Source organism: Scyliorhinus canicula, chromosome 13 (assembly GCF_902713615.1).
Source record: "Scyliorhinus canicula chromosome 13, sScyCan1.1, whole genome shotgun sequence".
NCBI classification, from domain to species: domain Eukaryota; kingdom Metazoa; phylum Chordata; class Chondrichthyes; order Carcharhiniformes; family Scyliorhinidae; genus Scyliorhinus; species Scyliorhinus canicula.
Window position 1 is genome coordinate 31,045,448 of NC_052158.1, and position 12,689 is coordinate 31,058,136.

Consider the following 12,689-nt stretch of genomic DNA (forward strand, 5'->3'; position numbering starts at 1 on the left):
CGAGGTGGTCTGGGAAGGGTGCTGATCAGCCTGCTCAACTACTAAAGTCAAGCTTTCTCCTCTTACTGTTAATCAATGCTTATTTATGATAATTGAAACTGTGCTTTTTGTCTTTCTGACTTGTTGCCTTGTGAATGTTTAATAAACCTTATCAATACATCGTTTAACGTGTTCTTTCTTACCATACGGTTAAGTCTCTAGAACCTTACGTAATTTATGTGTGTGTTGGAGGGGGGGGGGGGGGGTTATTAATAGATCATATAAATAATAAAAATCTACTTCAAACATATATATGCTGCAGAAAAGACAAAAGAATGTGCTGAATCATTTTCACTCACCAGTACATTCAGTTTCCTGGTAACGGCATCAGTTATTACCATATCACCGATGCTGTATGCAATCACAGTAATTGGAATATTGCCAATGGCAAGTGGGACAACAGAGAAGTATAAGGGATAGGCGGAGTTTTTTCGAACAGTCACAGTTCTTTCATGTTTCTGCTTTGTGGCCGGACTACAAAGATTATCCGTGGCCTTCATAGATACATTCACCTGGTTATAATATAAAACGAGACATGTGATTAAAATTGATGACAATGGATGGCAATTCAGGTTTTTACGAAGCAAACAGCGACATGTGGCAGAAATTAGATCGACATAAAAGAACAGAGAATCAATCACCGCTCAGTTCATTTTAGGTCTGAGAATATTTCCAAGCTGCTAATTCTAAGAGTCAATGCTACTTCCTTAAGTTAAGTCGAATTTAAGACGACTGGGTTCACATTTCATGCAAAACTGACAGTTAGTTTTATTCAACATCAAAGTCCACACTGCCCACCCTCCCCCTTGTGCATCATTAACCGACTTTCTCAAGAGGTTCTTTCTTTATATCTGCAACTTTTTCTGTTCTGCTGGCAAACGACTGCATTGACTTCGTCACCCCGAATGCAAATGTTGAAATATGAGCGAGCTGCAGTACCACCAGGTAATGAGATATAGGTCTTGTATTTATGTTGCTGCTTTTACAGCTTCATTTCATCCCAATGTGTCTAACAGTCAGTGAAGTACTGTTGCAGACACAATGGTAACTTGCAAAACCAGCATTCCATCTGCGTGCAACCATCTCTCACAAGCAACAGGGACAAACAGACATTTTTGCGGGATGTTGCTTGAGGGATGGACAATTAAGTCATCCTCTCTGCTCTTCTTCGCTAGAATGCCATAGGCTCTTAATAACGCACCTGGGAGCGCATCTGCACATCTGCAAGAGTCCTTGTTATGATCTTGAAACCCTCACTTCTGAGGTATTATAGCAAAATGACTAGCTAACAACAGAAGCAATCAAATGGGAAACCCGCAGTAGAACCTCCCGAGTGTCACTGAGACATTAATTAAGTCAGAACGAAACTAAAATTAGTCACCTGATGATATGGACATATACACACCTACGAAGTAGGAGCAAGAATAGGCCATTCACCCCAATCGGGCCTGCTCCACCATTCAATAAGAACATGGCTGATGTGACTTTACCTTCAACTTCGCACCCCTCCCCCGGCCCTTGATAACCTTTCACCCGTTTCTGCATCAAGAATCTATCTACCTCTGCCTTAAGAATATTCAAGGACTCTGCCTGCATCACCTTTGTACAAGAGAATGCCAAAGTCAGAAACCTCTGAGAGAAAGAAATGTCTTTGGGATGGTACAGTAAAATCACACCTGAAATATTTAACGTCCATCGAAAGCAGAAAAAAGTCTAGAACACAAATTTTAAACAGTACAAAAGGTCCAGATTCACACATCAGTAAAAAGGAGAACACTATGATTAAGGTTGCGCTTTATATCCAGATGTCTCTGAAATAAGGTTAGTTAGCTTTACTGGATGTGACAGCAGATCTGGAAAGTGCATGTGTGACATAGTTTTCCATGGTGATGACAGCTTGAACCAGAGAAGCCAAATATAAATTAAGTGAGGCATGTACAACTTTCAGAAACTTGAAACTTTCAGAAAGTTTCCGGTATGGCATGTTGTATCAGTGGTTAGCACTGCTACCTCTCACCATCAGAGACCCAGATTCAATTCGGGCCTTGGGTGACTGTGAGGAGTTTCTAACTTCTCCTTGTGTCTGCGTGGGTTTCCTTAGGGAGGAACAATTGCCTCCTACAGTCCAAAGATGTGCAGTTTAGGTGGTCTAGTCATGCTAAAATTGCCACTTTGTATCCAAAGATATGCAGATTAGGTAGGATTACGGGGATAGGGCTGGGAATGGACCTACGTACGGTGCACTTTCTGGGGCTAAGTGCAGACTAGATGGGCCGACTTGCCCCCTCCTGCACTGTCGGCATTTTAGAAAAGGTTGGTGGGAAGAACGAAAGTAAAATGAGCGACCAGATGAGATGGACATATACACACATAAGAAGTAGAAGCAAGAATAGGCCACTCACCCCAATCGTGCCTTAAACTAACTTTAACCCAAACCAACGTGTCACTCAGGAAGACGTTAGTTATCCGTTTGGAGGTACGAAACGAGTTGACTAAGAAAAGTCCGAAGGCTGGTAAGAGTTGTGAATAGCTCCATTAAAAAAATTACCAGAATTGGCCAGGCCATGAACAAGACTATGTGTTTGGTTGGCTGAAAACAAATTCTGGAAAGCTAAGCCCTTTAGGGATGTCATCAGCCCAGCGATAAAGCATTCACAAAGTATGTCGTACATTTGATATTCAAACCCGTGACAACTGTTGTTGGTTAGGATTCCTGCACTGCTCAATGTGTATAAAGGAACAAATAATCTTCCTGAAAGAGCGATGTCTTGGAATTTGTAGCGATGGTTCAGGTTGTCAAGGCTGTATGTGGCGAAGGGCGGTTTGAGGCATTTTGTGAGGGATGCTTTTCTTGTACCATTTATTTAAAGTGAAATTGATCATTTCGGTTGACGCATAGTTCGCCGGTGAATATGTCTTTGGATTATGTTCATTTTGGTTTGATTGCTTCAGTCGCGGTTCTAACAAGTTAAATTGTGGCCACAGATTGTTTCCTCACGAATTCTTTCCTTTTTCGTTTATCTGTTCCCACATGATGCTAACAGCTCAATATAACCAATAAGCACCGCCTCGTCTAACTTCCAAGCTATGTGTTAGTTGCAAACTCTCAAGGCTGAAATGGGGCGCACGGTGGCAGAGTACTTAGCACTGCTACCTCACATTGCCATGGACACGAGTTCGATTCTGGCCTTGGGTGACATCGTGTGGTGTTTGCCCGTTTTCCCCATATCTGCATGGGTTTCCTCCCACAGTCGCAAAACTGTGCAGGTTAGGTGTGTTTACAAGTATAGGGCATGGGAATGGGCCTAGATAAGGTGTTCTTTCAGAGGGGTGGTGCAGGCGTGATGGGGCGAATCCTTCTGCACTGTTGGCATTCTATGGTAAAATCTGCAACTTCACATTAAAACGTACGATAAGGAATATTAGGTTCAACAGTTGGTGGATCCCATACTATTTGTTTTCATTCTGACTAACCTAGTATTGTAGCCCAGACTGAGCCGTCAACGAGGTTGTGGATCCAAAATCTATTGCAAAGGCTTTATCGTAAAAATAAAACTGAACTGATACATGGTGCTGGGGCGTGCTGTACTTTGGCATGAGAAATCAACGTGTGTTGGGCTCTTGAACATTAAAGACCCCGTGGCACTTTTGGAAAAAAGGGAGGAGAGTTTTCCCTGGTAATCTCGCCAAAATCTGTCCCTCAATCAAAATTGCCGAACTTGCATTTGGATTGTTACTTTGTTCAATGCGGGCTTTTCAGAGCATAATTTACTGTTTTGTATATTACAGCCAATGGCCATACTTCAAAACTGCTTGCAAAAGTTGTCAATGCACTTTGAGATGTTCTGAGGTGGTGAAGGGCATGACACAAAGAGATTTTTTTCCGGAGAAAGTTTAAGAAGTCCAACAGACTAATCAACCATATAATGTCACTGTATTGTGATCCAAATTTGAACGTTCCGTTGTCCAAATACAATTTTTAAGTGGAAAAGAATGAAATAAGATTGATATTAATTTACATATACTTTCCCAATTCACTTTCGAAAAAAACGCAAACTAGGCCACAAAATGTCAAGCGGAAGGATGTGGGTAATGGATCAGACACGAGTTTGTCACACTGCCCGGTTTTCGCATATTTTACAATTGAGCTAAAAAAAACAGCGAATTATTTATCTGTTGTTTTGGGCTCAGCAGTAAAAGTAATATTTCGTGCCAAGCTCCGTCCACTGTGGAGAAGACCGCCCGCAGTCTACTGAACAAATTGCCACACACAAAACACAACCAATATCTCCAACTAAACATGTGATTTTGTTTTCTTTAACATTATATTTCATTTGAATTGCGGCTCTGAAGCATTATAATGGGAATGGACCTTGATGAATATATAATTATTAGGGATTGCATGGGAAATCATATGATGATCTATTTATTATTCGTTTCATATATTGTACTTGCAATCAACAGACCAGTTCGAGTCACCATATTATAGGAAGGGCTTGAATGTACTGAAGAGGGGACTGAGGAGATTTAGCAGGATGCTTTCTGGGCAGGAGGGCGTGAGCTGTGAGGAAAGATTGGATGGGCTGGGGCTGTTTTCGCTGGAGAAGGTTGAGAGGAAACCCGATGGAGGTGTATAAGATTATGAAAGGCATATCTCGGGTGGATGGGAAGGTACTTTTTTATCCATTATTTCCAGGGGTGCAGATTTAAGTTAAGAAGTATAAGGCAAAGAGGGGAATTGAGGGGAAACATTTTCACCAAGAGAGTGATGGGAATCTGAAACTTACTACCCGAAACAGCGGTTGAATCAGAAACTTGTACCATTTTCTTTCCAATTATGGGGCAATTTAACATGGCCTAGCTGCATACCTTTGCGTTGTGGGGGTGAAACCCACGCAGACACGGGGAGAATGTGCAAACTCCACACAGACTGTGAGCCGGGGCCAGGATCGGCGACGTGAAGCAACAGAGCTTACCACTGCATCACCATGCCGCCCAACTGTTGTACCATTTAAGAAGTCTTTAGATATTCACGTGCGCTGGCATTCAAGGCTATTGACTAAGAATTGGAAAATGGCACTGTTATTGCAGATCTTTGTTGACATGCGTGGACACGATGGGGCAAATGGCCTCCTTCTGTGGTGTCAACGTCTGTGTATCTATGGGGGAAAACATCCGGATTTCGTGCACATTTATGTGGTCTGAAACAGGACAAGGGATTGTTGTTCATACACGTGCTTTGACTGAAAACAAATGATGGTATTGGGTAAGTTGGTTTTGGAAACCAATTATTTCATTCATCCCTTATCTGTTTCTATGTTGAAATTGACCATTCATGCTCGCACTTCAGTACACTCCAGATCTTACCGTTAGATTTCCATGGTGGTAATTGTACAAGATTACTCTAACTTCCAGTTGTTCGTTTCTTTTGACTGAATATGGCAATCGCAAATATAAAAAAAACGGCTTGAAAACTTTCATCTTTATCGGCTCCGCAACACAGAACCCTTCGTGTAAAAATAACATACGCATTTTAGTAACGGATCATATAACATCAGAGTTATGAAACACTTTTTGAAGAGTTACAACATTCCCACACAAGCCCCGTTTGGAATTTTTGATTTAGGAAATATCTTGATGCATTGAATCAATATTCCAAGTTTTCAGCATTTTAGTTTTCACATTGATTGTTTCGCACATCGTGAAAGAAAATTAGCCAACTATTTCAAGATGTGCCTCCGATGCCAGCTTCCAATTGCATGAGGCGCAAATGTGCACAGACTTGAATTGATAGCGTTCAAACTTAAGCGAAAAAAGTCGTGCCGACAGAATGGGGCGGAGTGAAAAGAGGGTATGCTAAGTCACCATTTTCTGTTTCAACTTCCCGTTCAAGAACGAGTTAGCATGCTTTTTCATAGCTGTATCGCATTAATATAAACCTTTGCCATTCATAAATAGCTGGCAAAATAAGGCGTTGGTGCACACGGCGCTGAGGGAAACTGAACAATTTGGCATCATAATTATAGTCAGCAGCATAATTTGATGTCGTTATCATGACACAAGGTTGTCTCTGACAAGCTAAGTTTTTCACCTTTACTCTGAAACGCGCCAACCGCTTGAACCTCCCACGTCGTGATCGAATCGGGGATAATAACTTGAAACCTAGAATCAATAACAATACACATAATAATTGAATTGATTAAATTGACGCCTCTCCACAAGCTACGGCTTGTCTAAATAAAAGAGTCCTTTAATCTTTCAAGTCACTCAGCATGTTGACATTTGCAAAAACTGTGCATGGTTTGGAAACTTCTTCTAATCAGGTTAATATCAATCAGACTGCACTACTGACCATTATCAAAGTAATGTCTTTGAAACCGATCTAAATTCGAAAAGTGCAAACTATCCTAGGTCGTCCCTTTTAATCAGCCTGGTGCAATTGACAACGTTCATCGCACTATGCTTTTTCAATGCCTCTCCACTGTCGTTTCATTAGCGCTATAAGCACAAATTTCAATTCTTCTCTATTTAACCGACGCTGTAATCATATACACACTGTGCGGAATTCTCCGTTTGCTGAGGCTGGAATTGGGAAACGTGAATGGGTGGAGAAAAGCATCCGACGCCAAAATCGGGTTAGGTGCTGGCACCCCAAAAATGGCATAATGCATTGGTGGCGCGCAGGCTTAAAGTAGTAGGCATACCTTGGGGGGGCGATTCTCCGCACTCACGACGGTGCGGTGAATAGCGGGGGTCGTAATTTTTTACGGCCACGCTAGTCTGACGCCCTCCCGCTATTCTCTCCCCCCCCTCACGCCCGCCTCCCGACACGAATCGCTGCCCGCCGTTTTTTTACGACGAGCAGCGATTCTCAGCTGGCCGATGGGCCGAAGTCCAAGCCCTTTACGACCGTTTTTAGGAACGTCAAACATACCTGGTCTGACCGTTGGTAAAACGGCCGTAAAGTTGGGATCTTGGGAACCATGGCACCGATTGGCACGGCAGTACCACGGCCGTGCCAAGGGTGCCATGGGCCCGCAATCGGTGGGCACCGATCGCGGGAAGCGGGTACTTACCCCGCGCACTCTTTGTCCTTCCGCCGCCCTGCTGTATCCATTCGCGGGGAGGCTGAGGGGCATCCCGGCCCGCGCATGCGCGGGTTTCGCGCAAATGCGCAGTGACGTCATCCGCGCATGCGTGGGTTGGAGTCTTCCAATCCGCACATGCGCGGCTGACGTCATGTGATGTGTCAGCCGTCGCAAACTCTGGTAAGCGGGCTTAACAAAATCCGTTAAGCCCGCGATGCCAGAGTTCATGGCCGCGGCATGCAAGCCCCGACCGGGGACCAGAATCGGTTCCCGGTCGGGGTGGCGGAGGCTGGCGTCAAACCCGCCCGTTGTTGACGCCAGCCTCACGATTTCTGCAGGTTTCGCAGAATCACGCCCCTTGTTCGTGACAGGCTCTACTCCGCTTTGGAAGTAAGTGGTCGTATTAGCGAGACACAGCTCGGTTTGGTAAAGGGGAGGTCGTGTCTCAATAACTTGATTGCGTTTTCGAGAGGTCACAAAAACGATTGATGCAAGTAGGGCAGTGAATGTTGTCTACCTGGACTTCAGTAAGGCCTTTGACAAGGTCTCTCATGGCAGACTGGTACGAAAGGTGAAGTCACACGAGATCAGAGGTGAGCTGGCAAGGTGGATACAGAACTGGCTAGGTCATAGATGGCAGAGAGTAGCAATGGAAGGGTGCTTTTCTGATTGGAGGGCAGTGACTAGTGGTGTTCCACAGGGATCAGTGCTGGGACCTTTGCTGTTCACAGTATATACAAATGATTTGGAGGAAAATGTAACTGCTGTGATTGGTAAGTTTGCGCACAACACAAAAGTTGGTGGAATTGTGGATGGCGAAGAGGACTGTCAGAGGGTACAGCAGGATTTAGATCGTTTGGCGACTTGGGTGGCGAGATGCAGATGGAGATTAATCTGGACAAATGTGACGTAATGCATTTTGGAAGGTCTAATACATGTAGCGAATATACAGTTAATGGTAGAACCCTCAAGAATATTGGCAATCAGAGAGATCTTGGTGTACAGGTCCACAGGTCACTGAACGGGTCAACGTGTGGAGAAGGTAGCCAAGAAGGCATACGGCATGCTTGCCTTCGTTGGCCGGAACATTGAGTATAAGAATTGGCCAGTCATGTTGCAGATTTCTAGAACCTTAGTTAGGCCACACTTGGAGTATTGTGTTCAATTCTGGTCGCCACACTGCCAGAGGGATGTGGAGGCTTTAGAGAGGGTGCAGAATAGATTTACCAGGATGTTGCCTGGTATGGAGGGCATTAGCGGTGAGGACAGTTTGAATAAACTTGGTTTGTTCTCGCGGGAACGAAGGAGGTTGAGGTGCGACCAGAAACAGGTCTACAAAATTATGAGTGGCATCGGCAGAGTGGATAATCAGAGACTTTTTCCCAGGGTAGAGGGGTCAATTACTGGGGGACATAGGGTTGAGGTGCGAGAGGCAAGGCCTTGTCAAAGGCCATATTGACAACATCAACTGCCCTACTTGCATCAATCATCTTTGTGACCTCCGCGAAAAAAACTTTAACAAGTTAGTGGGACATGACCTCCCCTTCATAAAACCGTGCTGCATCTCGCTAATACGACCACTGCTGATGAACGTGCTGCAGAAGAACGGGCTGCAGAGAGGCAGGTGGCAGTTGCACAGGCTGGAGGGTTTTCTACCCAATTGACCAAGGAGGAGGTGTTACCGAGGAGGTGCCGCCTGAGGCATCGTATGTAGCTCTGCCACCCATCATTCCAGAACCTGCCTACCGGGCATGCAAACGGACACTGCGGATTAACAGACATTGCGAGACAATGCCAGATGATGGCAGACCTGGCACCACAGGGGTATGGGGAGGACACCCATTCCTGGTAATCATCAAGATGACGGTCGCCCTGACCTTCTACGCAATGGGGTCCTTCCAGTCACCGAGTGGGAACCTGTCCGCAATCTCACAGACCTCGATGCACAGGTGCATCATCACGGAGGCTGGTCATTACATCGATTTCCATGCGGACTGAGCCCGGCAGGATGCCCGTGCAGTGGGATTTTCTGCCATCTCCGGGATGCCCCGGGCCTTGGGGGAGATAGACTGGATGCAGATTGCCTACGTCCACCGGTGGATAAAAAGCGGCTCTATACTAACCAAAGCAGTACCAATCAACGCTCATGCAGCTGTTCTGCGACTATCAGCTGTGAATCGTATACCTCTGTCCCTGATGCACCAGTGTCCATGACCCCTTCATCTTTGCACACTCGGTAATTCTTGTCATGTTCAATGGGCACCCCCTCTCTCGTCTGAGGGTTTGGCTCCTGAGCGACATGGGTTTCCCACTGCAGCCGTGGCTAATGACACCTATCCAGAGGCTACAGACCGACGTGAACACCCACTACAATGACGCCCATACAGTGACCAGGAGTGTGATTTAGCTGTGCTTAAGCCTCCTGATGATGCGGCTCAGGTGCTTGGACCACTTTGGATGGGACCTCCAGTATGATGCTGAGAGGATCACCCGATCGTGGCGGCCTGCTGCATCCTCCACAACATTGCACAGCAGAGGGGTAATGTGCTGGAGGAGGATGAGCAGGAAGGGCAGGATGTTGGAGAGGGGGACGATGAACAGGACAAGGAGCCTGCACAATGTCATCACCAGGGCCAGCGCGCACGGGGCACTCTGATTGCCTCCGGGTTCACCAACTAGGAGGGTGGTGGTGGAATGGGGGGTCTGCTGGCCAGTGGAACAGACACCACATGCCAGACCCACACCCCCCTCCCACACTGCCAAACCACCCACTTGCACAACCCTCCTTTATACATAGCTGCAAAGCTACGAGCTGGGTGCCCTGGGTTGGCAGCAACAGCGGGTCTGGTCCATGGGATGGAGGGTGATGACAACCCGCTCCGAGGAGCCCTGGTGCCCTACTTGTTGGGATAATGTCTGACACATATGCACGGTAGCACCCTCCACCTGGGTGAACCCTGCATGTGAGCTGGCCAGTCCATCACATGGTCCTGTCGAATCCTTGAGGGTGTTCGGGACGGTCGGGACACAAATGCAGGGAGGGAGGGTCGGAACACAGTCCTGCCACAGGATCTGAACTGGTCCCCCGCACCCCCAACCTGGCCAGCCCGGACCAGCCCACTGCCACAACATCAGACAGAGCACCAAGGCAGGTTTTAACGGTGTTAACGGGTTCTTATTGTGCAGGAATATACATAGTCTGTGCCCGAGCCCCAACAACTGAATGAAATTAATGAAATGAAAAATAAATTAAATATGCCAACTTAACTGGTTATAACGTTCTGGCCTTTTGGGCCCTAACACTACGCCTCGTTGGTTCCTCAGATGGTACAGCAGGGTTGTGGGTGGACTGCTGTGAGTCCTGTCATTCTGTGACTCCTGCCCTGCGACAAGGGTCCATTGGCGTGCATCTCCTGGGGTGACCAAGCCTGGATGTGCCTGGCTGCTGCTCGGGCGTCCCAGATGGTGCTGCCATCCTGTTCTACCAGCTGCCCACTAGCCGCGCCAGGCACAGCAGGAGGGGAGTCCGAGGTGCTGCGTATTCTGGCACCTCCCCTGCAGAGTCACTGGCATGGGCCCCATCTCCGCCTCCTCCCTCGGGCTCACCAATGGCCCCCGTGCTACACAATTGGACAGGGGTGCAAGCTGAGCCATCTCCTAAAGTTCCCCCATCACCTCACGCTGCCAGTTCTGGTGGCTTGCTCTGGTCTCTACAAGGGTCTGCTCGCTCTCAGCCATGGAACACAGGGAGTGCACCATCTCCGTCTGGGACTGCAACACATCACAATGCGATTGTGCCACATAAGGCAGTGACTGGGCCACCTGCCCCGGCAGTCTATCGGATGGTTGTGGGGAACACCAGCCCTCTTGTCCCTGGGTCTCTGACTGCATCTGCACTCTGAGGCTCGGGCAGAGGGCTGGTGTTCGGGCTGCTCTCCACATCAGTGCTCGATTGTCCGGGGGGCACCTGCTCTGTCACTGGCTGGGGGCTGGCGGTAGGGGATGATGTCCGCATGGACACTCCGTATCTCTGGCAGGTTCTGTAAGACACTAGACGGTATGTATGATTAGACAGCGGACCGGGGCGGCGGGTGGGAGAGGCGAGGTTACGCGAGGTGAGGGATGTGAGTGCTGAGGGGTGTGTGGGCTGAGGGGGTGGGGGGTGAGGTGGGTGAATTGTGATGGGGTGTGAGCTGAGGGGATTGACGTTGGTGAGGTGTAAGGGATGTGTGGGCTGAGGGGAGTATGGGGGCTGTGAGGCGAGGGGGTGTTGGCTGAGTGAGGTTAGCGGCCTGCGGATTGAGATGGTTGTGGAGTCGCTCATCCCGAAGTACGTGCATTCCAACAGGCAGTTTGACATGCTAATGTTAATGAACATAGAATATCTCTACTGCCATTTTTTATCACCGTGCACCCACCCATGCTTCCCAGAAAATTGTTTTCTAGATACTTGACAGAAAAATGGGATCGTTGATATAATTAGAAGTTTACAGTGACTTAAACAAATGGAGAACCAAGTTACAATATAGGATTTCCCGGCTGGTAAATAGGATATTACGCATTGTTTAATGTGGGAAAACGTTTACACAAACTGGTTTAATTCAATTGAAAGACAAATCACACGAATCCCTAAATGGAGCCAAACACGATCAATCACAGTGACCCCCCCGCCCCCCACTTGTATATGAGTTATCACTTACTTGTGCTCACGTGCATCTAAGTCAGTGTACGTTCTCCACTGCCAGCTTTGTGGAAAGTGACTGCGAATTTGGATTGTGGTATCATCAAAGAATTCCTCTTCATACCCTCCCGCCGCTAAAGAAGAAAGGAAGGATCAGTGTCCTGATTTATAATCCTGTACATTGATCACAGACATGGGCGCGCCACTCAACATAAACAGGGCAGAAGACACGAAAAATCGCATTATCCGAGGATTCGCTGAAGTCAATGACTCTCAATGTTTGCTGGAGGTTATAACAGCCTCACCCGTTCTGAAAGCCATATTCTGTCTAACTGCAAACGTTTTATTTTAGTGACTAGTTTTTATGAGCCAGCCAGATTATTCAACGGGGATTACGATATTATTAAGCATTGTGAAAGTCGTGACTCTCCCGACTTTCGAAAAATCGGAGAATGGCGGGCGGCGTAAATTTTTACGGACACGCTGGTCCGACGCCCTCCTGCTATTCTCCCCCCGCCCCCCCCCCCACGCCCGCCTCCCGACACGAATCGCTGCCCGCCGTTTTTTTACGGCGAGCAGCGATTCTCTCCTGGCCGATGGGCCGATTTCCAAGGCCTTTACGGCCGTTTTTACAAGCATAAAACACACCGTTCGTAAAAACGGCCGTAAAGTCCCGATCTGGGGAACCATGGCACCGATTGGCAGCCAAGGGTGCCATGGGCCCGCGATCGGTGGGCACCGATTGCGGGCAGCGGGTACTTACCCCGTGCACTCTTTCTCCCTCCGCCGCCCCGATGGATCCATCCGCGGGGCTTCTGCGGGGCATAACGGTCCACGCATGCGCGGGTTTCACACATATGCGTGATGACGTCATCCACGCA

At 47.5% G+C, this 12,689-nt stretch overlaps 1 protein-coding gene across 1 annotated transcript in view; it reads right to left on the reverse strand.

The window, feature by feature from the left end:
- LOC119975536 (complement C4-like) overlaps positions 1-12,689 on the reverse strand; it is a 166,382-nt gene that overhangs the window by 100,219 nt on the left and 53,474 nt on the right. Inside the window, exons 18-21 of the mRNA XM_038815328.1 lie at positions 11,828-11,942; positions 6,131-6,201; positions 5,407-5,546; positions 339-551 (exon numbers count right to left, since the gene is read on the reverse strand). Of these exons, the coding sequence (XP_038671256.1) occupies positions 339-551; positions 5,407-5,546; positions 6,131-6,201; positions 11,828-11,942 (539 nt within the window). The remainder of the gene's footprint in view (positions 1-338; positions 552-5,406; positions 5,547-6,130; positions 6,202-11,827; positions 11,943-12,689) is intronic.